The 25,865-nt window shown below is 44.1% G+C and overlaps 1 protein-coding gene across 2 annotated transcripts in view; it reads right to left on the minus strand.

Annotated features, from left to right (window-relative positions):
• LOC126187821 (probable cytochrome P450 301a1, mitochondrial) overlaps nt 1–25,865 on the minus strand; it is a 220,556-nt gene that overhangs the window by 98,349 nt on the left and 96,342 nt on the right. For both annotated transcript variants that reach the window (XM_049929115.1, XM_049929113.1), the window contains exon 3: nt 6,144–6,277. In XM_049929115.1, the coding sequence (XP_049785072.1) occupies nt 6,144–6,277 (134 nt within the window). The remainder of the gene's footprint in view (nt 1–6,143; nt 6,278–25,865) is intronic.

Here is a 25,865-nt window from a genome sequence, read left to right on the forward strand (position 1 = left end):
TATGAGGTACATATCTCTCAATTGCGGTCGATAATATCTCTTTGAAATCATTCCACATCTTTTTTACGCCTACATTAACAGAACGGAAGGAGTGTAGACTGTCTCTTAAAAAGGCGTTAAGAGCATTTTTATCAGATTTTTTAAATAGATGTACTTTGTGTTTCTTTTTGATGGTTGTGGGTGTTACGGTATTCAGCCTAGCAGCAACTGCCTTGTGGCCGCTCATCCCTGTATCCGTCACGATACTTCCTATTTGTCCAGGATTATTTGTTGCTAAGAGCTCAATAATGCTTTCGCAACCATTTACATTTCGAGTGGGGTCATGAACTAATTGTTTAAAATAGTTTTCTGAGAAACATTCAGTACAATTTCGGACGACGTTTTATGCCCACCTCCAGCTTTAAATGTATACAGGGTGGTTCATTGACCGGGCCAATTATCTCACGAAATAAGCGTCAAACGAAAAAACTACAAAGAACGAAACTTGTCTAGCTTGAAGGTGGAAACCAGATGGCGCTATGTTTGGCCCACTAGACTAGAAGATTACTGCAAATTAATATGCACTCGAACTTATGGCCTTTACATAGAACACCTACAGGTTCTGTGTAGTCTGTCTAATAACACTTTATTTTATTCACTGAAAAGCTTCTTCGAATATGTGAGAAATTCAGACAGGATCATTTTTGCGTAATATTTCAAGTAATTTATCCTCTCCCGTCTGTTCTCAACATAATCCGCAAAAGTGGCTTGTTGTAATTCATTTGCGTCCGTTATGCACCAAATTTTTATTCTCTATGTCTACTCATATGTACCTCCCCATGAACCATGGACCTTGCAGTTGGTGGGGAGGCTTGCGTGCCTCAGCGACACAGATAGCCGTACCGTAGGTACAACCACAACGGAGGGGTATCTGTTGAGAGGCCAGACAAACCTGTGGTTCCTGAAGAGGGGCAGCAGCCTTTTCAGTAGTTGCAAGGACAACAGTCTGGATGATTGACTGATCTGGCCTTGTAACAATAACCAAAACGGCCTTGCTGTGCTGGTACTGCGAACGGCTGAAAGCAAGGGGAAACTACGGCCGTAATTTTTCCCGAGGGCATGCAGCTTTACTGTATGATTAAATGATGATGGCGTCCTCTTGGGTAAAATATTCCGGAGGTAAAATAGTCCCCCATTCGGATCTCCGGGCGGGGACTACTCAAGAGGATGTCGTTACCAGGAGAAAGAAAACTGGCGTTCTACGGATCGGAGCGTGGAATGTCAGATCCCTTAATCGGGCAGGTAGGTTAGAAAATTTAAAAAGGGAAATGGATAGGTTAAAGTTAGATATAGTGGGAATTAGTGAAGTTCGGTGACAGGAGGAACAAGACTCCTGGTCAGGTGACTACAGGGTTATAAACACGAAGTCAAATAGGGGTAATGCAGGAGGAGGTTTAATAATGAATAGGAAAATAGGAATGCGGGTAAGCTACTACAAACAGCATAGTGAACGCATTATTGTGGCCAAGATAGCTACGAAGCCCACACCTACTACAGTAGTACAAGTTTATATGCCAACTAGCTCTGCAGATGACGAAGAAATTGAAGAAATGTATGATGAAATAAAAGAAATTATTCAGATAGTGAAGGGAGACGAAAATTTAATAGTCATGGGTGACTGGAATTCGAGTGTAGGAAAAGGGAGAGAAGGAAACGTAGTAGGTGAATATGGATTGGGGCTAAGAAATGAAAGAGGAAGCCGCCTGGTAGAAATTTGCACAGAGCACAACTTAATCATAGCTAACACTTGGTTTAAGAATCATGATAGAAGGTTGTATACATGGAAGAAGCCTGGAGATACTAAAAGGTATCAGATAGATTATATAATGGTAAGACAGAGATTTAGGAACCAGGTTTTAAATTGTAATACATTTCCAGGAGCAGATGTGGACTCTGACCACAATCTATTGGTTATGACCTGTAGATTAAAACTGAAGAAACTGCAAAAAGGTGGGAATTTAAGGAGATGGGACCTGGATAAACTGAAAGAACCAGAGGTTGTACAGAGTTTCAGGGAGAGCATAAGGGAACAATTGACAGGAATGGGGGAAAGAAATACAGTAGAAGAAGAATGGGTAGCTTTGAGGGATGAAGTAGTGAAGGCAGCAGAGGATCAAGTAGGTAAAAAGACGAGGGCTAGTAGAAATCCTTGGGTAACAGAAGAAATATTGAATTTAATTGATGAAAGGAGAAAATATAAAAATGGAGTAAATGAAGCAGGCAAAAAAGAATATAAACGTCTCAAAAATGAGATCGACAGGAAGTGCAAAATGGTTAAGCAGGGATGGCTAGAGGACAAATGTAAGGATGTAGAGGCTTATCTCACTAGGGGTAAGATAGATACTGCCTACAGGAAAATTAAAGAGACCTTTGGAGATAAGAGAACCACTTGTATGAATATCAAGAGCTCAGATGGAAACCCAGTTCTAAGCAAAGAAGGGAAAGCAGAAAGGTGGAAGGAGTATATAGAGGGTCTATACAAGGGCGATGCACTTGAGGACAATATTATGGAAATGGAAGAGGATGTAGATGAAGATGAAATGGGAGATACGATACTGCGTGAAGAGTTTGACAGAGCACTGAAAGACCTGAGTCGAAACAAGTCCCCCGGAGTAGACAACATTGCATTGGAACTGCTGATGGCCTTGGGAGAGCCAGTCCTGACAAAACTCTACCATCTGGTGAGCAAGATGTATGAAACAGGCGAAACACCCTCAGACTTCAAGAAGAATATAATAATTCCAATCCCAAAGAAAGCAGGTGTTGACAGATGTGAAAATTACCGGACAATCAGCTTAATAAGCCACAGCTGCAATGTACTAACACGAATTCTTTACAGACGAATGGAAAAACTAGTAGAAGCCGACCTCGGGGAAGATCAGTTTGGATTCCGTAGAAATACTGGAACACGTGAGGCAATACTGACCTTACGACTAATCTTAGAAGAAAGATTAAGGAAAGGCAAACCTACGTTTCTAGCATTTGTAGACTTAGAGAAAGCTTTTGACAATGTTGACTGGAATACTCTATTTCAAATTCTAAAGGTGGCAGGGGTAAAATACAGGGAGCGAAAGGCTATATACATTTTGTACAGAAACCAGATGGCAGTTATAAGAGTCGAGGGACATGAAAGGGAAGCAGTGGTTGGGAAGGGAGTAAGACAGGGTTGTAGCCTCTCCCCGATGTTATTCAATCTGTATATTGAGCAAGCAGTAAAGGAAACAAAAGAAAAATTTTGAGTAGGTATTAAAATCCATGGAGAAGAAATAAAAACTTTGAGGTTCGCCGATGACATTGTAATTCTGTCAGAGACAGCAAAGGACTTGGAAGAGCAGTTGAACGGAATGGATGGTGTCTTGAAGGGAGGATATAAGATGAACATCAACAAAAGCAAAACGAGGATAATGGAATGTAGTCGAATTAAGTCGGGTGATGCTGAGGGAATTAGATTAGAAAATGAGACACTTAAAGTAGTAAAGGAGTTTTGCTATTTGGGGAGCAAAATAACTGATGATGGTCGAAGTAGAGAGGATATTAAATGTAGACTGGCAATGGCAAGGAAAGCGTTTCTGAAGAAGAGAAATTTGTTAACATCGAGTATAGATTTAAGTGTCAGGAAGTCATTTCTGAAAGTATTTGTATGGAGTGTAGCCATGTATGGAAGTGAAACGTGGACGGTAAATAGTTTGGACAAGAAGAGAATAGAAGCTTTTGAAATGTGGTGCTACAGAAGAATGCTGAAGATTAGATGGGTAGATCACGTAACTAATGAGGAAGTATTTAATAGGATTGGGGAGAAGAGAAGTTTGTGGCACAACTTGACCAGAAGAAGGGATCGGTTGGTAGGACATGTTCTGAGGCATCAAGGGATCACCAATTTAGTATTGGAGGGCAGCGTGGAGGGTAAAAATCGTAGGGGGAGACCAAGAGATGAATACACTAAGCAGATTCAGAAGGATGTAGGTTGCAGTAGGTACTGGGAGATGAAGAAGCTTGCACAGGATAGAGTAGCATGGAGAGCTGCATCAAACCAGTCTCAGGACTGAAGAGCACAACAACAACACAACTCATATGTACCTCCTGGTATATATCTGCTGCACGTCTGTTGTATGCACTTTCTCTACATCTCTGATACAAGGGTCATTGCATAAGTCATGGTAACTATGGTATATCGTGCGAACATGTGGGATCACCGTAATCGTAGTAAATAAATTCGAAAGCTCGCGGCAAACAGTATCGAAATCAACCGACGGACTGCAACCGCATGCAAGGACGGCTCTATACCAGCTCCTGAAACCTTAAGTGTCAGCTGGGTCATTTTAGGATGCGTACGTGAAAATTCCCTTCCTCGCTGGCAGAAATGCACTCACTGTCATGTAGGCTGTGCTCATTCTAGGGTATGGCAGTCACGTTACTGTCACTCTGAGCCGGAGTGTCACCTGTTAGGGACGGCCCCACTGTCACAGCCAAATACTACCGCAACTTCTTGCTGTGCCATCGGCGAAAACGATCGCCACTGCTGGATAATTCCGTCATACTCCATAATAATGCTACAACACTTGCAGGATTCATCAACAGCTGTGTACAACGGTGGGGTTGGGAAATCCTCCCCCATCTACCCTAGCCACCAGACCTTAGTACCATTGTGTGGGAGGTACTTTGTAAACGGAGCAGATATCCTCACAGCGTTTCCTCGAGAAGTGGCACACACCGATGGCAATGCCAATGGCATTCAACGTCTTCCCCCATCATTGGCAACACTGTTTGAATCCACTAGCTGACTATTTTGAAGGACAGTAGTTTATTTCGACCATATTATGAAAAGGGAAGTTGATACTGACCACATAGCGGAGATGCTGAGTCAAAAATGGTTCAAATGGCTCTGAGCACTATGGGACTTAACTTCTAAGGTCATCAGTCCCCTAGAACTTAGAACTACGTAAACCTAACCAACCTAAGGACATCACACACATCCATGCCCGAGGCAGGATTCGAACCTGCGACCGTAGCGGTCGCGCGGTTCCAAACTGTAGTGCCTAGAACCGCTCGGCCACCCTGGCCGGCGATGCTGAGTCGCAGATAGGCACAATAAAAAGACTGTCACAATATAAACATTCGGTCAACAAGGCCTTTGGCGAAAATAGACGATCGACACAATATACACATTCGGTCGACAAGGCCTTTGTCGAAAATAGACGATCGACACACACACACACACACACACATACACACACACACACACACACACACACACACACGAAAAATGTTGAATGTTCAAATGTGTGTGAATTCCTAAGGGACTAAACTGCTTAGGTCATCGGTCCCTAGACTTACACACAACTTAAACTAAAGCTTATGCTAAGAACAACACCCACACACACACACACCCATGCCTGAGGGAGGACTCTAACCTCAGGCGGGAAGGGCCGTGCAGTCCGTGACGTGACGCCTCAAACCGCACGGCCACTCCGCGCGGCACACACGCACACACACACACACACACACACAGACACAGACACACACACACACACACACACACACACACACACACACACACACACAAACTCGACTTACACATCCATGACTGCAGTCATGTGTGTGTAAGTTGCGTGTGTGTGTGTGTGTGTGTGTGTGTGTGTGTGTGTGTGTTCGTGTGCGTGTGTGTGTGTGTGTGTGTGTGTGTGTGTGTGTGTGTCCGTCGTATATTTTCGACAAAGGCCTTGGTGGCCGAAAGTTTATATTGTGACAGTCCTTTTCTTGTGCCTATCTGCGACTCAGCATCTCCGCTATATGGTGAGTAGTAACTTTCCTTTTCATAATATTGTTACATTCCATCCTGAATTTTTCAGTAGTTGATTTTGATTCAGTTTTGTTCCATTTATATTCGCACATCATAAATTTACACAGAGTTGCTACGCGTGTGTTTCCTTTCAGTTTTTGCCATGACCTCTTGTATTGGAACTCTATTTTGTGATGGCATACACAGTGCCTTACCGGTTCACTACACATCGTGGAGTAACCATGTTGTCTCATTATCGCAAGATATACCATACTTGCCAAAGGTTATAGAATGACTTTCGTATGTACCTTCTCTCTGTACGTACCTTCTCCACGTCGTTGGCGCTGAAGCAGAAGACCATCGGCGGCTTCCCCGGGAGGCCCACCAGCTTGGCGATGTCTCCGTACTGTTGGCGCATCTGGAACATCATCTCGGCCATGTCGGTCGTCTTGTAGTCTCCTGCAAGTAAACGAGCAAAATCAGAAAGCTATTTTTTTTAGTATACTTTAAAATTCAGACTGGGTAATCAGATTCGACGGTAAGCAACATATTTGTAGAGAGTCTTGTGAAACGTAAAATCATTTTCATTTTGTGGACGATTAAAAAGATCAAAACAAAATTGTTGAAAATAATAGTACACAGTGTGGCATATAACCTTGTTCTGGGATTATTACTGTGAACCACTGTACAGTATTAAACGAGACACTGAAGCCATTGCGAGAACTTTTACTGGATGACGTTCGAAAACTCTTGGCCTAACATATAAAGTGATATAATGCTTTCTCTGTTGGCGTCGAAGTAATTCTAAAGATGTGATTCGAATGCGGTGACCGTTGCGACACAGCCCGCGCAGCATTAACTGTGCGCCTGTCCAACTGAACGCTTATAATGTTACCGAATGCAGTCTTTTCAAATAGCGCGTCTGCAGTCGTGCGCCTCTTTTTAATGTCTCTGCTGTCGCGCGACTCGCGCCACTGCAAAGGGCGGTATTCAGTCACACTACAAGAGTTCAACTGGGTAGGTGCACGGTTGCTGCCGCGTGGATTGTGACGTCATTAGCCGCCGCAACGGAGTCGATATTAAGACATGTGCTAAAATTGAGAGGCAACGAAGTCAGAAACCGTTGTTGCAGTGTAAACACAGAATGTAGTTTTCTTCCTGCATCTAAGAATCCGTTTGCAGAAGCCATTTTTGCAAGTTATTTGATGTGGAAAACCGCAAAGCATGTCGAACTTTGTAAGTTCCTCCTGCTTGCAAAAGTAGCTTCGGTAAGTTAGTGAAAACAATAGCTGCGAGTTCTTACCGCACATGCCAATTGCTGGAAGCTTTTGTCAAACTCGCGGAATTTAATCCCGGTAAGACAAAGTCAGTGTGGAGAAGAAGAATGGCACGAAGACAGATGAACCAAAACAAATGTACAGTGGGAACCCATAAGTATGCACACTACTGGCCATTAAAATTGCTACGCCAAGAAGAAATGCAGATGATAAATACACTCCTGGAAAAGGAAAAAAGAACACATTGACACCGGTGTGTCAGACCCACCATACTTGCTCCGGACACTGCGAGAGGGCTGTACAAGCAATGATCACACGCACGGCACAGCGGACACACCAGGAACCGCGGTGTTGGCCGTCGAATGGCGCTAACTGCGCAGCATTTGTGCATCGCCGCCGTCAGTGTCAGCCAGTTTGCCGTGGCATACGGAGCTCCATCGCAGTCTTTAACACTGGTAGCATGCCGCGACAGCGTGGACGTGAACCGTATGTGCAGTTGACGGACTTTGAGCGAGGGCGTATAGTGGGCATGCGGGAGGCCGGGTGGACGTACCGCCGAATTGCTCAACACGTGGGGCGTGAGGTCTCCACAGTACATCGATATTGTCTCCAGTGGTCGGCGGAAGGTGCACGTGCCCGTCGACCTGGGACCGGACCGCAGCGACGCACGGATGCACGCCAAGACCGTAGGATCCTACGCAGTGCCGTAGGGGACCGCACCGCCACTTCCCAGCAAATTAGGGACACTGTTGCTCCTGGGGTATCGGCGAGGACCATTCGCAACCGTCTCCATGAAGCTGGGCTACGGTCCCGCACACCGTTAGGCCGTCTTCCGCTCACGCCCCAACATCGTGCAGCCCGCCTCCAGTGGTGTCGCGACAGGCGTGAATGGAGGGACGAATGGAGACGTGTCGTCTTCAGCGATGAGAGTCGCTTCTGCCTTGGTGCCAATGATGGTCGTATGCGTGTTTGGCGCCGTGCAGGTGAGCGCCACAATCAGGACTGCATACGACCGAGGCACACAGGGCCAACATCCGGCATCATGGTGTGGGGAGCGATCTTCTACACTGGCCGTACACCACTGGTGATCGTCGAGGGGACACTGAATAGTGCACGGTACATCCAAACCGTCATCGAACCCATCGTTCTACCATTCCTAGACCGGCAAGGGAACTTGCTGTTCCAACAGGACAATGCACGTCCGCATGTATCCCGTGCCACCCAACGTGCTCTAGAAGGTGTAAGTCAACTACCCTGGCCAGCAAGATCTCCGGATCTGTCCCCCATTGAGCACGTTTGGGACTGGATGAAGCGTCGTCTCACGCGGTCTGCACGTCCAGCACGAACGCTGGTCCAACTGAGGCGCCAGGTGGAAATGGCATGGCAAGCCGTTCCACAGGACTACATCCAGCATCTCTACGATCGTCTCCATAGGAGAATAGCAGCCTGCATTGCTGCGAAAGGTGGATATACACTGTACTAGTGCCGACATTGTGCACGCTCTGTTGCCTGTGTCTATGTGCCTGTGGTTCTGTCAGTGTGATCATGTGACGTATCTGACCCCAGGAATGTGTCAATAAAGTTTCCCCTTCCTGGGACAATGAATTCACGGTGTTCTTATTTCAATTTCCAGGAGTGTAGGTTTCATTGGACAAATATATTATACTAGAACTGAAATGTGATTACATTTTCACGCAATTTGGGTGCATAGATTCTGAGAAATCAGCACCCAGAACATCCACCTCTGGCCGTAATAACGACCTTGATACGCCTGAGCATTGAGTCAAACAGAGCTCGGATGGTGTCTACAGGTACAGCTGCCCATGCTGCTTCAACACGTTACCACAATTCATCAAGAGTAGTGAATAGCGTATTGTGACGAGCCAGTTGCTCGGCCACCACTGACCAGACGTTTTCAGTTGGTGAGAGATCTGGAGAATGTGCTTGCCAGGTCAGCAGTCGAACATTTTCTGTATCCAGAAAGGCCCGTACAGGACCTGCAACATGCGGTCGTGCATTATCCTGATGAAATGTAGGGTTTCGCAGGGATCGAATGAAGGGTTGAGCCACGGGCCGTAAGACATCTAAAATGTAACGTCCACTATTCAAAGTGCCGTCAATGCGAACAAGAGGTGACCGAGACGTGTAACCAATGGCACCCCGTACCATCACGCCGGGTGATGCGCCAGTATGGCGATGACGAATACACGCTTCCAATGTGCGTTCACAGCGATGTCGCCAAACACGGATGCGACCATCATGATGCTGTAAGCCGAACCTGGATTCATCCCAAAAAATGACGTTTCGCCGTTTTTTTCCGATCTCACGAGAGCGAGCGAGGTGGCGCAGTGGTTAGCACACTGGACTAGCATTCGGGGGGGACGACGGTTCAATTCCGCGTCCGGCCATCCTGATTTAGGTTCTCCGTGATCTCCCTAAATCGCTTCAGGCAAATGCCAGGATGGTTCCTTTGAAAGGGCACGGCCGACTTCCTTCCCCATCCTTCCATAATCCGATGAGACCGATGACCTCGCTGTCTGGTCTCCTCCCCCACAACAACCAACAACCGACCTCACGACGCGTCTCTGGTGGAAACACTTATGCAAGTACCTGCAGCAAGTTGCTGAAATTAACTTGCCCAAGTGACTTGCAGAAGTAAACTTGCACAAGTTTCTGTTCTAATGTAAGCACCTCAGCAAGTCCTTTGCAGGACTTACTAGCGGAAGTTACTTAATAATAGACACGCGTCGTAATGATGGTGCAGCCTGTCATTAAAAAAAAGTCGTGTGAATAGGGCCTCCCGTCGGGTAGACCGTTCGCCGGGTGTAAGTCTTTCGATATGACGCCACTTCGGCGACCTGCGCGTCGATGGGGATGAAATGTTGATGATTAGGACAACACAACACCCAGTCCCTGAGAGGAGAAAATCTCCCACCCAGCCGGGAATCGAACGCAGGCTCTTAGGATTGACACTCTGTCACGCTGACCACTTTTTTTTTTTTTTTTTTTTTTTTTGTGAGGTGATTGCGAACGTCACATTACATCCGTTCAAGTTCGTTGTTGATCCTTTCACTCAGTTTTTTATTACAGAGGCCACCCAGCTCTCTGACCGAACACGCTGAGCTACCGTGCCTAAAATCTCATTTTGGTCGCTTTTGTTCGTAGCGTGTTTTTTTTTAATCTTATTTTGGTCGCTTTTGTTCGTTGCGTGTTTTTTTTCTCTTAATCTCATTTTGGTCGCTATTGTTCGTTGCATCTCCTCTGGGTAGACGTCGTAAGACATTCATTTAAGTTCGTTGTTGATCGATTAACTCAGTTTCTTTATTACAGAAGGCAACTAACCCTCTGACCGAACACGTTGAACTACCGTGCCGGCAACGACCACTCAGCTACAGGGGGCGGACTGCAGCCTGTGATGAGACCACCGGTTGGCTTTATTTTTCACCACAGCTTTAACAGGATCAGCATAAGAAAGTAACTGTCGTTTAGTTGTTTGCAGGGCTGCTACCATAGCAAAAGACATTCAAAGAACGCTCTTGGTCGCGCCTATGTTCCGTTGATCGTTGTCAAATCTCTCCTGCTACGAGTACTATATTCAGCTGCAGACGACGCTTGCGGCCAGTAACCTAAACATTTGTGATCGGTTTCGTTGTGTGATTTGTTTCTTTGAGCTGCGAGTTCATTTTGCGCTGCAGAATATCTGAAGCTTGCAGTGTGGTTGCTAAACGAAAAGTTCAGCGATCTCCTCATTTCTTGTGTGGTCAGACACGTGAGTCTGTGTGCTCGGAGGGGGAATATTTCAAGAAGGAGAGAGACAATGGTGCCACTTTATATTGGCTCTAATGAAGGTAGACGAAACAACTGCAGACGCTTGTTTGTAAGGAAAAATAATGTGTATGCCTGGAAGGGACTGGATCGTCTAAGCTACGGACATCCGATAAAAAGAGGAGGACAGAACAACAAGTAACGAACTGTGACTCATGACTTCAAGTTGCTGTTCGACGCACACGAATGGATATTACGAGAGAAAAGAACATCCACCTATAAAAAGAAACGTGCGTTACCCTTCGCTAGGGACCACGACTTCTTTGTTAATGGAGTCACAGCTGACAGTTTTCGGTACAAAGAAATTAAAAGAAACTGAAAATTATGATTGAGAGCGGATATATCGTAGCGTGACGTTGTCGAGTTTGTTGAAGTGCCGTTTGAAGAAGTCCCGTGGCTCGGAGAATTCTGGATAAACGGCAGTCAACGAGTAACAAACGGCAATCAAGCCGTCAGAAAAGACTGGACAAATATTGTTGCATATGGAAGTTCTATTGTTCCCGTTGAAAAGGACACAAGCATTTTTATCGCCTAGCATTCTGGAACTTGGTATGGTTTCGTACCCAACTGTCTCCTCGTTTACAAATCGAGAACAACAGGCGACGGCCACGAGGAGATGAACTACGACAGTTTTCTGAAATGGTTCAAGGAGCAAATATTGGGGAACTTAAATTCGGCTTCTGTCACTGTAATGGATAATGCCCCACACCATTCAGTTATTAAAGACAAACCTTCGACAGCAGCAACGAAAAAGTCGACATTGCTGAATGCTTAAAACGTCACAACGTGGAAGTTCAGGAGCATTCATGTAAGGTGGAGCTCATGGGACTAGTAAAAAAAAAAACAGGCCACAGTTTCAAAATACGTTGTTGACGAGGTGGCTATAGCATACGGTTCTTAGGTATCCACCATACCACTTCCACTTCAACGTCATAGAAATGATTTGGCCTCAGACCAAACATTAAGTGGCAACATATAACAAAAGTTTCACTGTGGCAAAAATTCAGAAACTGTTAGAGGAAGCAGCGGTGCAAATAACGCCAGAGTAGTGGAGTGATGTTCCCAGAATGAAATTTTCACTCTGCAGCAGGGTGTACGCTGATATGAAACTGATTGACAGGTTAAAACTATGTGCCAGGCCGAGCCTCGAACTCGGAACTGTTGCCTTTCACGAGCAAATGCTCTACCGACTGAGATAACCAAGCACAGCATGCAACCCGTCCTCACAGTCTAGCTTCCGCCAGTTTCTCGTCTCCTACCTTCTATTCTGAGTATTGTAAAAGATAGTGCACTTCCTGCTGCTTTTGTTGAGACGTACAAATAATAGAGGAACATGGTATCATATTATACATAGGAGCGTGTTCGTTAAGCGACAGGGATATTACGATCCTGAAATGAAATATCCTTCTGCTCTCAGTTTTAAATAAAATTTCGATATCTTATCTACATTTCATTCAGTGCAATGTATGAGCTAATATCAACAATACCGAAAGTTTACGCAATGCGTTTGTGCCTCAGCAGTTTAAAATTTCGTGCAGAGTTTCCTTTAATTTGATGCGGAACAATAACGATGGCTTATAACAAAAAACAAATTCAGTTCTTTATCGACTGTAAGACGTCAAAAATTAATTTTTGCACCTAATAGTTTCCGAAAATCGGGGTGTCGGTCGCGGTCTCTGAGCACAGGCACCAGCATTCGGCAGTACAGCCGTAACGAACACGGAAAGCAAAGGACACGCCTATAGCCGGCCGGAGTGGCCGTGCGGTTCTAGGCGCTACAGTCTGGAGCCGAGCGACCGCTACGGTCGCAGGTTCGAATCCTGCCTCGGGCATGGATGTGTGTGATGTCCTTGGGTTAGTTAGGTTTAATTAGTTCTAAGTTCTAGGCGACTGATGACCTCAGAAGTTAAGTCGCATAGTGCTCAGAGCCATTTGAACACGCCTATAGCAACGAAAGGGTTGAAGGTAGTTTCCCCCGCAAATGCCGGGCTGGTCCCCGACTTCCATCTCAGAAAATGCGTTATGCAAACAGTTAAAATGGGATCAGACACAGAGCGAAGTTTACTCAATTCGCAGACAGGTGGCACAGACAACATTCTTCCCTTAAGACACTGATGACTACAGCGACAGGAAGGTAAGTACAATAAATTTGCCAAACCTTGAGTACAATGAAGCCTGTCCTAGACAAGGTAAATGCGAACGAGCAAAATAAGAAGCTAGTCTTGCCAGATCTAATTTTCAGAAAAATCGGGACTTAGGAGTGGTGGTTTAAAAAATCGGTGGGACAAGGAGCTAAAAGTTGGAAGGTAAAAAAATACAATACGTAACTTGAAAATCTACATCTACATCTACATGGATACTTTGTAAATCACATCTAAGTGCTTGGCAGAGAGTTCATCGAACCACCTTCACAATTCTCTATTATTCCAATCTCGTATAGCGCGCGGAAAGAATGAACACCTATATCTTCCCGTACGAGCTCTGATTTCCATTATTTTATTGTGGTGATCGTTCCTCCCTATGTAGGTCGGTGTCAAATGGTTCAAATGGCTCTGAGCACTATGAGACTTAACTTCTGAGGTCATCAGTCCCCTAGAACTTAGAACTACTTAAACCTAACTAACCTAAGGACATCACACACATCCATGCCCGAGGCAGGATTCGAACCTGCGACCGTAGCGGTCGCGCGGTTCCAGACTGAAGCACCTTTAACCGCTTGGCCACACCGGCCGGCAGGTCGGTGTCAAAAAAATATTTTCGAATTCGGGGGAGAAAGTTGGTGATTGGAATTTCGTGAGAAGATTCCGTCGCAACGAAAAACGCCTTTCTTTTAATGATGTCCAGGCCTAATCCTGTATCATTTCTATGACACTCTCTCCCATATTTCGCGATAATACAAAATGTGCTGCCTTTCTTTGAACTTTTTCGATGTACTCCGTCAGTCCTATCTGGTAAGGAACCCACACCGCGCAGCAGTAGTCTAAAAAGAGGACGGACGAGTGTAGTGTAAGCAGTCTCCTTAGTAGATCTGTTACATTTTGTGCGCCCCCGGTAGCTGAATGGTCAGCGTGACGGATTGTCAATCCTCTGTGACCGAGTTCGATTCCCGGCTGGGTCGGGGAATTTTCTCCGCCTAGGGACCGGGTGTTGTGCTGTCCTCATCATCATCCTACCATCCTCATTGGCTGCAGGTCGCCGAAGTGGCGTCAAATTGAAAGACCGGCACCCGGCGAACGGTCTGCCCGATGGGGGGGGGGGGGGCCTACCCATACGATTAAATAAATAAATAAAAACGTTACAGTTTCTAAGTGTCCTGTCAATAAAACGCAGTCTTTGGTTAGCCTTCCCCACAACATTTTCTATGTGTTCCTTGCAAATTAAGTTGTTCGTATTTGTAATACCTAGGTATTTAGTTGAATTTACGGCTTTTAGATTAGACTGATTTATCGTGAAACCGAAGTTTAACGAGTTCCTTTTAGCACTCATGTGGATGACTTTACACTTTTCGTTATTTAGGGTCAATTGCCACTTTTTGCACCATTCAGATATCTTTTCTAAATCGTTTTGAAAATCATTATATAACTATTTTCTTTGTACATTAGTAAAACTAACTACTGTTCTATTCAGCAATAATACCATCTTCAACCTGGTAATAAGAAATTACCGACATGCTTCAGTACACAAGCCAAAAACCTCATTAACACGACAACACGTCTGAATTTCTGACAGCATCCGAAAAGTCTATTACATTCTAAGACAAAAAAAGAACAACTCACCACAAAGAAATTATCCAAATAGAACGAAAATCGGTACATGTGATGTACATATACAGCCAAACAAATAATCATACTTTCAGAAAACCGATATTATTTATTCAAGAGAAAGATCGGCATGAACTGAACAAGTCAAAAACACAGTTGTCCACCTCCAGGCCTGGCTGTGTCCCTTATGGAAGCAGTTATTCATCTTGGAACTGATGCTTTGAATAGTTGGATGTCTTCCTGAGGAACATCGTCCCATTGTCTATTCCATTTGCGCATTAGATCGTCAAAATTCGGAGATGGTGAGCAGTCCTGCCCATAACGCTCCAAACGTTGTCAAACTACGGAGAGATCCTGCTACCTAGCTGGCCAAAGTATGGTTTGGCAAGCGCTAACACAAACGTTATCTTGCTGAAATGTAAGCCCAGGATCGCTTGCCATGAACGGCAACAAAACGGAGAATACGATATCGTCGACGTACAGCTATGCTGTAAGGGTGCCGCGGATGGCAACCTAACGGGTTCTGCTATGAAAAGAAATGGCGCCCCAAACCCTCACTCCTTGTTGTCGGCCCGTATGGGGGCGGCAGTCAGGTTGGTACCCACCGCTGACCAGGGCGTCTCCAGACACTGTCACTATTCATCAGAGCGCAGTTCGAAACGGGACTCATCACTGGAGACAGTTCTGCTCCAGTCAATGAGATTCCAGGCCGAAGGTGTGTCTGGAAACCCGTCAGACAGGGGTGTGATACCAACCCGACTGTCGCCCCGCCCCCATAAGACCCGCCAACAAGGAGTGATGGTTTGGGGCGCCATTCCTTTTCATAGCAGAATCCCTTTGGTTGCCATCCACGGCACCTTTACAGTATAGCGGTACGTCGACGATACTATGCGCCACGTTTTCTTGCTCTTTCTAGCAAACCATCCTGATTTTACATATCAGAAAAATAATGCCCACCTGCACATGGTGAGAGTTTCTAAAGCTTATCTTCGTGCTTGGCGAGCGCTAACTTGGCCAGCAACGTCGCCTGATCTCTCCCTGATTGAGAACGTTTGGGGAATTATGGGCAGAGCCCTCCATCCGGCACGGAATTTCGACTACCTAATGCGACAAATGGACAGAATTTGGCACGATATCCCTCAGGAGGACATCCAACAACTCGATCAACCAACGCCAATCCGAATAACTGCTTGCATAAGGGCCAGAGGAGGACCAATGCGTTTGTGAAGCTCTCTCTCGTGAATATACGTCCAGTTTTCCTGAAATTGTAATCATCTGTTTATTCGTACATGTACATCACATGTTGCGGTTTTTTATGTTTTTTTAGGGTGTATTGTGGCCGAGCGGTTCTAGGCGCTTCAGTCTGGAACCGCGTGACCGCTACGGTCGCAGGTTCGAATCCTGCCTCGGGCATAGATGTGTGTGATATCCTTAGGTTAGTTAGGTTTACGTAGTTCTAAGTTCTAGGAGACTGATGACCTCAGATGTTAAGCCCGATAATGCTCAGAGCGATTTGAACCATTTTAGGGTGTATTAAACAAACAACTGAGAACAACTCAGGTCACTGGCTTATGAAAAGCTCATGCGCGGTATAATAATAAACATGTAATTTCATCATTCATGTTGTTACAAACCCATACTAACTCTCACGTCCCCAGCTGCCAACGAACCTCAAAATATTACATTATTTCATTACAACAACTTGTAGTTACTCGTATATAACAGAAGAAAAGGAAGTTTTCATATTAACTGTATGCCAAAACATTCTCCGCTTCGTGTGCTGTCATGTTACGATATTTCAAACTGTATGTGTGGTATAAGGGATGTTCTGAATATTTCATATTCACTCTATCGTTTGCGCACAAGAGTTGAAGTGAATGCACTACATACAATCCGTTTTCTCTGTATTAGAGATACATATATATCTCGTCTCAAGTTTAAGAAACAATTCAATATGTTAGCTACATTTTGTACCTAGCCGTGTAAGACCTACTATGCCCCAAATGCAAACTCTTAGCAGCCTGTATTTTTCCCTACAAACTATTAGAATTTCATATAACACCCTACCTAACCTCAAAAATTGCAGTAACTATGACCAGTAATGAAATGATAGACACTTCGCTGATAAGTTGACGAATAAGGCTGTGAGATGCGGGAGAATCGAATATTTTTTGCTGAATAGTTTCTTTAAAATAGTTTGAGAAACATTGTTGAACAACCAGCGTGTGCACGCGTCCTTTCTAACAGTGAAGGGAGTAGGCCACTGGCAGCGCCGATGCAGGCACAGAATGTTTCATTCACAACGAATGAAGCGTACATCTCAGTGGGTGACAGAAAAGCAAAGCAACCGCCCCTTAGAAGAGTTGGGTCGACTCGTCCGGCAATAAGGACAGGAATTAGTTTCTGCACAAGGGCCAAGTCATTTTGCACAAGCTCTAATGCAATATTCTTTGAATGACCAATAACGCATATTGTGGCCAGAAGCACAATGGATGATACCAAGGGGATGCTCTATTTACCACTCCCCACCTCACTCTCGCAGGCATCAGAATACATTACTGTATTCTCAGAATTTCAGCAGTCTCGTTGTGTCTGATTGACTCTAGTCACTACCCTGATTTTCTTCATCTTCATAGAAATCCTTTAAACTGTATACAAAGTCACTGTAAGATTTTTGGTTTGATATGTCTTTCACTTTTAATCCAACAGAGCCGCAGCTTTTATAAGCTTCCATAAATAGATGTCTTAAACATTTATCTTCTCGTTGGTAAAACGATGTCCCACTGATCATTATAAACTCCTATGTTTATGTTTTATTTATTTTCTGCCCCATTACTAGTTTCAATCTGATGGGGCCTATCTAGGGATGGTTACGATATTACAGAGACTTATTGTGAGAGCAGTAATCTGGCCTGTTTTCATATACTGGTCTGTTTTCATGTTGACTGTTCAAGTACTACTGAAAATTCATTGTTTTGGTGACTTGCACAGTTCCTGTGAAAGGTCTTCATAAATAATATGATCATTGTTCAGTAAACTTTGTCTTTTACTAGCATTTATAGTAAATAGCCTTTTTCTTGTGGGCTTTGCCCACATAAGCATCAACACATGTATTGCACACATCTCCTCTTCTCTCTTCCACCTCACCCTCCCACATCTGTCTGTGCATCTTCTCCTCCCTTCTTTGTCTCTTCATCCGCTCCTCCCCATCTCTCTGTCCATCACCTGTGCCGCCTCTGTCTGATCATATTTTCCTCACCCTCTCTGTCCATCTCCTCCTTCTCCTCTCTCTGTCCATCTCCTTTTCCTCTCGCCGCGGCCATCTCCTCCCCCTGTCTTTCCATGTATTCCTCCATCCTCTCCTTCCATCTCCATCTCCTCATCCTTCATCTTTCTGTCCATCTTCTTCTCCCTTAGTCTCTGACCATCTCTTTCTCCTCCTCTCTTCCTATCCATTTCCTCCCTCCCTGTCAACACCCTCTTGCCCCCTCTCTGTAAGTACCATTTCCTGCTCCACACTCTATCAATCCATCTCTTCCTCCCCCTCTTTCTGTCCCTGCCCCCCTTTACCCATCCCTCTCTTCACTACCTCCTTCCTCCTCTGCCCCTATCCATTCCCTCCAGCAACCTCTCCATTCATCTCTCCCTCTACTCGTATCCACATTCCACCAGCTATATCCATCCACATGTGTTGGCCCTAAAAAAGTAGACTGATACTACTCCAACATGCCACATGTGACATGCAGGGCAGCATACATGTCAAGGGCTTGAAAACCATTACTTCCTCTGATATGGAGGCTGCCCTGCAAAGCATACTTATATGGCAGGCTGATACTACACCAGCATAGCATGTCCATCTTGCATGGCAGCCTATAAGTTAGGATCTGGAAAACTGTAGCTTGCCCTTGACATGCTGCCCTGTAAACTGGTCGCCAAGATAGACAACAAGCTTGTCAAGTATGGCAGCCTGTGGGGCAGGGGATGAAAATAAAATTTTTGCTTTATCTCAGCTCCTTTGAGTCCTGGGTTATGAGCCCCACAGTTCTGATATTTGAGACGTCTGCTGTTTGCACGCCAAATTTGGGTGAACTCTATCCAGGGATTTAGGAAGAGATGCTGGACATGTTGCCTTATTTGTGTACTAGCCTTTTCCCTGTGGCTTTGTCTGTAACACAGATGTTGCATATATAATGCACACATCTCTTGGTCTATCTCTTCCTCCCCCCTATCTAGCTATCTATTGTCCATCTCCCTCTCCCACCTCTCAGCCACTCTCCTCTTCCCTCCACTCTTCCAGTCATCTCTTTCTCCCCTTCCTCTGTCCATACTGTAGTCCCCACTCTCTGTCCATCTCCTCCACCCCTCTCCCTCTCTCTCTGCCCATCTTCTACTCTTCCTTTATCTTTATATCTTCTCTTGCTCCACTCTTCCAACCCATCCCCTAATGGTCACCTCTCTCGTTTTCCATCCACTCCGGTCCCCTCTCTCTGTCCAAACCCTCATCCATTTATCTTAACCCTCCCAGGCAGGCCCATCCTCATGTGTAGCCCCTGCAAAAGAAGTTGATGAAACAGGCTGGTTCTAGTCCCACAATATGTCTCTCATGCAGCACAGCCTACATGCTGAGATCTTGGAAACACTTTTTGTCCCATGCTGTATAGGCAACGATGCAAAGCAGGTCAACAAACCATGAAAATACTACTCCAACACTGACTTGCCTGTTGCACTGGGCAACATACATATCAGACGTTGGAAAAAGATTTATAACCCCTGACATGTAGGCTTCCCTGCAGGGCATATCATAAGGCAGTTAAACATTATTCCCACACACCACACTTGTCGTGCAGGTCAACTGATAAAGATGGAGCTCAAAAACCCACATCTGTATAACCATACATATTAGAACTTTATACACCCTCCTATGTTGGTCCTCTTGGGCCAAGGAGTTTGTGTGCCATATTTGGTCCACTGCAGTACAGGACATGCAAGGAGTTCCCAGACATACAAACAAAATTGGGCATATATATTTTTCTATCTCTTTATGGGTTCCAAGTCTCTCACCTGACATTGATCACTCCCCTCATCCCTAACTTCGATGTTATTTGGAGAACTCCTCTGGAGCATAGAAAACTCGTTTTAAAAATGTCTTGAAGCATTTGAGTTTAGCTGGTCTAGGACTTGTTTATGCATATGTTGTACAATCTGCAAAAGCATCAGCTATCTGGCCACCTCTGATGCTACTCATCTGCATCGATCTCTGCTCACAACTTTTTGATAGTTCATACCTAGTTACATCTTCCCCTGATACATGAATGAATGGTGCATGATGATGAGTGTCTGTAAATCTCTGTACAAGCTCTAATTTCCCTGAGTTTCCAACTGTGGCCATTTAACGGAATGTTAAATGCGGGAAAGAAATATGTAGCCAGACTTTTCTTGGGATATAAGCTCTCATACTTTCAATACATGGCGTCCAAGGAGGAATTGTCATTATTCAGGGATACAGTAGAAATGATCATTCACAGTAAAAAGCAAGGGCACTAAAGAGCATGCCTTAAGAGGTATAGGTTCATCTTCGCTACTATGAAACACACCTCTTCTTTTGAAAAAGTTCTCATAGTTCTTAAGGTATGCGTTTTATCGCCCAAGTTTATTGGACTTTTTTGCTTCTGGTGGTCGTTCCTGACATATCACTAAATACTGACAATTTCACATGGAAGATCTTACGCTATTGTGTCTGTCACTGGAGCTTCATGAGCACCTACATAGTGCTCTAAAAATCACTAGTGAACTAGGTCTTTCCGATTTTCTGTATAAATCCTCCTTCTAGGGGTCGCAGGCTAACAATCAGTGCCCAAGAAACGCTTTAACAGGTGTTTTGTAAGCCACCTCTTTAGTTGATCAATTACATTTCTATAGTATTCTTCTAAGGTTTCTCAGACAGTTCTGGTGCCGAGTAAACCGCTGATAACGTCATCATAATGATCTTGACTGTTGACCCTGATGAAAACTTCCTTAATTTGACTCTTATGTAATTTGACTCTTATGTAACTGCGCCCTCATCCTTGAGCCCCTCCATCTTTCCCCCTTCTGTTCAGTTATTTGATGGGCATTGTGCTTTTTCGGTAAATAGGTAGAGTGCTTGAGGGCTCCGCTGTCCACGCTGTCGTTGTGCGAGCAGTGCCAGCGTCTGTCGACCACCAGCATTACCGGCAGTAGCAGCAAGAAGTCTAGATCCCCACTGTTGAAAAAAAGACATTTTGAGCAGCAATAGGCAGCCAGTAAGTACTTTCAAATATAAATATTTGTTAACTATTGATATTGGCAAGCGGGTATTTTCCCAATATATTTGGGATGTTTTTGCTATTATAATTGTTTATATTCGCTTTTCAGTACCCAATTGCAATCAGATATTGATTCGTTGCTTTTGTGATTGTTTGTAATTGTTTTTCAGCACCGAATCGCAGTGCTGATATATCTCTTCCAGCAGCACAGCGTAAGAGCAAGTTACGTTGCCTGCTAAACAGCTTATGTTGAGAAGGCTACGGCTCCACTGGCGAGCAAACTCTTGCACCACCCCACAACAGTGTATGCATGTAGTTGACGGAATTAATTAACATTTCACTATGTTCGTCCATGTGTCGTGATGCAATTAACGTGGTGTGTATATCAGCAGTTCCAAGATGCAGTGATGTGTGGGACGGGTAGTTGAAAAAATAATTGCTAGTGTGTAGTGAACTAACCGATTAATAACACAATGTGAGTGCAGCAGTAGCAGCATTATTATTATCTGGTGTTCTCCACCGCAATTGTGTCAGCAGGTTGCAGACTGTCTGTATGGCTGCCTGTTCAACAATAGTTGTCAGGCAAACCAACACCTTCCATGAAAACCATGACATGATAGAAAATCCGGCAGTATGTCACATAGCTCCAAATAAATCCTGACATTAAATTAACCAAAGTAATCCGATCAACAAATGAGCAAATGGAATACTACAGACTAACACAAGAATGCCTAAATGCATGTCATACCTTCCCATCGTGAAACAGACACAGTTCCGAGGGTATAAATGAGAACAGAAGCCAAGAGCAGAGCCATGTAGGCTAGAAGGCCCGCCGACCACCAAGAATAGCCCCCAGCCCATGTTAAAAGATAGAGCCCTCCGGAAGAACAGTATAGATCTTACGATAACACTTAAAGAGCAAGTCTTAGCGTGAGACTATACGCGTCTGTGTTACGTAGCAAACATTAAAAACATTGCCCCACCACGAAAAGTATAACGTTTCTCATTGGATAGATAGAATTTTTGTAGGCGGAGCTTAAGGTTAACACTGAGACCCTGATTGGTCAGTTGAAAACAGACAGATACCTTTTTCTTAAACCATCTTCAGTAAACTGTAGTAAAGAGAAGTTAGAGAGTTGCTACCGAGACGGCGAGGTGTGTGGAGCTGCGCCGCCCGCCGACCCTGACGCTGCCTAACCACCGACAAGGTAATGAACGCACGCGATGCCGCATAAGAGCGCACAAGGCTTCACACAGAACTGTAGAAGTCTCATCTGTTATGTCCCCTTTTTACGTAATGCTAGTGTCGATCGTCAATTAAACTTCGTGGTATTCACGTTTGCTTCTGGAAGTTAAAATCTGAAATGCAATGATTTTTCTGTTATATAATTATTGAGAAGCCACATCAGCCACTGTAATTTACGATAATTGAGGGTCACTGTAGACCATTTTGATAGATTTCTCTTTTTTGAAACTCAATTTAAACCTAGATTATAGATGTGATATGGCATAGGTCATCCTTCGATCCATTATAGAACTTGGAAACCCATTCAGGGAATATTCTTTCACATTTTTGTTGAACGCAGTTGGTTTCTATCATCCTGTATTAAAATATTTCCTTTTTTAATAGTGCCATTTATAAACAGTGTTTTGTGAGTAGAATAAAAATTCCAATGGTAAACTTAACTGCTTTTTCGACGTTATTTTACCAGCTAACTAAAGCTAGGAAAGCCTTGAACCCCTTCCACTAAATTTAGTTAGTATTAAGATTCTTTTACAGGGAGTGCAGTGGAGCTGACGCTGAAATCATTAAGTATTTGATTATATCACCGCTAGTCTCACTGAACTCTTCTGAACTCTACATGTCATGTGTGGTCTGGAGTCTCCTTAGCAGCAACAGGGCCCGGGTTCAAACTAGTCAAAAAAATGGTTCAAATGGCTCTGAGCACTATGGGACTTAACATCTGAGGTCATCAGTCCCCTAGAACTTAGAACTATTTAAACCTAACTGACCTAAGGACATCACACACATCCATGCCAGAGGCAGGATTCGAACCTGTGACCGTAGCAGTCGCGCGGTTCCGGACTGCAGCGCCTAAACCGCGCTGCCACCGCGGTCGGCTCAAACTAGTCAATTCCCTAAAAAACACGCTCAGAGCGTCGTTGCGCGAAAGTGGTAGGGAGACACGACTTAGAACAAACAGACACCACGCAGAATGTTAGATAGTGCAGCAGCAGCCACGAATTAATGAGTGCTATTGTCTGGAGAGGTACGGGCATTGCTATAAGATCGCCTGACACATAATCCTCCATTCCAAGATGGAATGTTTCACCAGTACTGCAATAGACAAGCAGTACAGCATCACAAAACAATATAATCAAAGCACCAAACACGCACTAGCTGCGTTCTCCGTGGATTATTGGTGTGTAACGCCATGATAGTGAGTCACAAAAACATCTACAAAGACCGCCTCTGCTGTACCCAATGTCACATAGTAGCATGACTGTGTATTCTGCTGCAGTCTTCGGCGCACAACTGTCTCTCCCCGATATAGAACGGGGTCGAAAATGCACTTTATTTACTTAAAAAGTACGTGTGTTGCAGTCCCCGCGTCCACACGTGACCGGCTAGCGATCTAGCTGGACAAAGGTTGGTATCACACAGATACAGTCCGTGCACTAATAAGCAATGAACGGCAGCCGCACTAAAACACTGATAATATATTATTACAAGTAATCCCTGTTTCTCAAGGATGCTTCCACGAAATGGAACGGTAATAATAAATTAACGCCGCTAACATTGTCTTCCCACACAGTGAATTACTTGAATAATGAAGCCGTCTCCCGAGATGTATCACAGCATATGCATCAGTCGTTCTGAGTTGGAAATCCATTTTGCTTATCGCAGTAAACGTGTTCCTTTTTGACCAGCAGTTCGATCTATGATTTATAATCACCAACCACAGAAACTTCTTGTTGACCGTCCCGCGATCCTGTGGTGAATAAAGGACACCTCTTTCATTAATCCTCAAGAGCCTCAGCCTGACGGTGAAACGTAACAGTCTAATTGAAATTAATTTAAACACGTAAACTTTAGCTATGAACAGTAATTTCTGACAGAGAGGTGTATGGAAATATGTACTTGTGAAAAAGTTAGGAAGAAAATAATTACCGAATCTTAATTACACTAATGTGCAGAAGTCTGTTAATTGGTAGGAACATTTTATATGATATGAATCCTCTGTAATTAGTAAATATAACAAGTGTATCGTTAACATTTGATACCTAAGCGTTTATACACGCTACAACTTATATAAAGACTAGAATTCACTCATGTGTTTAACATACAAGAAACTAGGTAATCATTGAAATGTGTAATTTGTTTTAGGATGAGAGTTTTAATTGTTAATTAATGAAATAATAATTTTAAACAATGCTGAGGATTGTTCGGTATTGTTAAGAAAGTATAAGTAGTTACAGCCATGTTGGCTGTAATGCAGTAAATGAAGTAGGCAAAAAGGATACAAACGACTCAAAAATGAGATCGACAGGAAGTGCAAATTGGCTAAGCGGGGATGGCTAGAGGACAAATGTAAGGAGGTAGAGGCTTATCTCACTAGGGTTAAGATAGATACTGCCTACAGGAAAATTAAAGAGACCTTTGGAGATAAGAGAACCATTTGTATGAACATCAAGAACTCAGACGGAAACCCAGTTCTAAGCAAAGAAGGGAAAGCAGAAAGGTGGAAGGAGCATATAGAGGGTCTATACAAGGTCGATGTACTTGAGGACAATATTATGGAAATGGAAGAGGATGTAGATGAAGATGAAATGGGAGATACGATACTGCGTGAAGAGTTTGACAGAGCACTGAAAGACCTGAGTCGAAACAAGGCCCCCGGAGTAGACAACATTCCATTGGAACTACTGACTGCCTTGGGAGAGCCAGTCCTGACAAAATTCTACCATCTGGTGAGAAAGATGTACGAAATAGGCGAAATACCCTCAGACTTCAAGAAGAATATAATAATTCCAATCCCAAAGAAAGCAGGTGTTGACAGATGTGAAAAAACCGAACAATCAGTTTAATAAGCCACGGATGCAAAAGACTAACACGAATTATTTACAAACGAATGGAAAAACTAGTAGAAGCCGACCTCGGGGAAGATCAGTTTGGATTCCGTAGGAATACTGGAACACGTGAGGCAATACTGACCTTACGACTTATCTTAGAAGGAAGATTAAGGAAAGGCAAACCTACGTTTCTAGCATTTGTAGATTTGGAGAAAGCTTTTGACAATGTTGACTGGATACTCTGTTTCAAATTCTAAAGATGGCAGGGGTAAAATATAGGGAGCGAAAGGCTATTTACAATTTGTACAGAAACCAGATGGCAGTTATAAGAGTCGAGGGACATGAAAGGGAAGCAGTGGTTGGGAAGGGGGTAAGGCAAGGTTGTAGCCTCTCCCCGATGTTATTCAATCTGTATATTGAGCAAGCAGTAAAGGAAACAAAAGCAAAATTCGGAGTAGGTATTAAAATCCATGGAGAAGAAATAAAAACTTTGAGGTTCGCCGATGACATTGTAATTCTGTCAGAGACAGCAAAGGACTTGGAAGAGCAGTTGAACGGAATGGACAATGTCTTGAAGGGAGGATATAAGATGAACATAAGCAAAACGAGGATAATGGAATGTAGTCGAATTAAGTCGGGTGATGCTGAGGGAATTAGATTAGGAAATGAGACACTTAAAGTAGTAAAGGAGTTTTGCTATTTGGGGAGCAAAATAACTGATGATGGTCGAAGTAGAGAGGATATAAAATGTAGACTGGCAATAGCAAAGAAAGCGTTTCTGAAGAAGAGAAATTTGTTAACATCGAGTATAGATTTAAGTATCAGG

Source organism: Schistocerca cancellata, chromosome 5 (assembly GCF_023864275.1).
Source record: "Schistocerca cancellata isolate TAMUIC-IGC-003103 chromosome 5, iqSchCanc2.1, whole genome shotgun sequence".
Classification (NCBI taxonomy): Eukaryota; Metazoa; Arthropoda; class Insecta; order Orthoptera; family Acrididae; genus Schistocerca; species Schistocerca cancellata.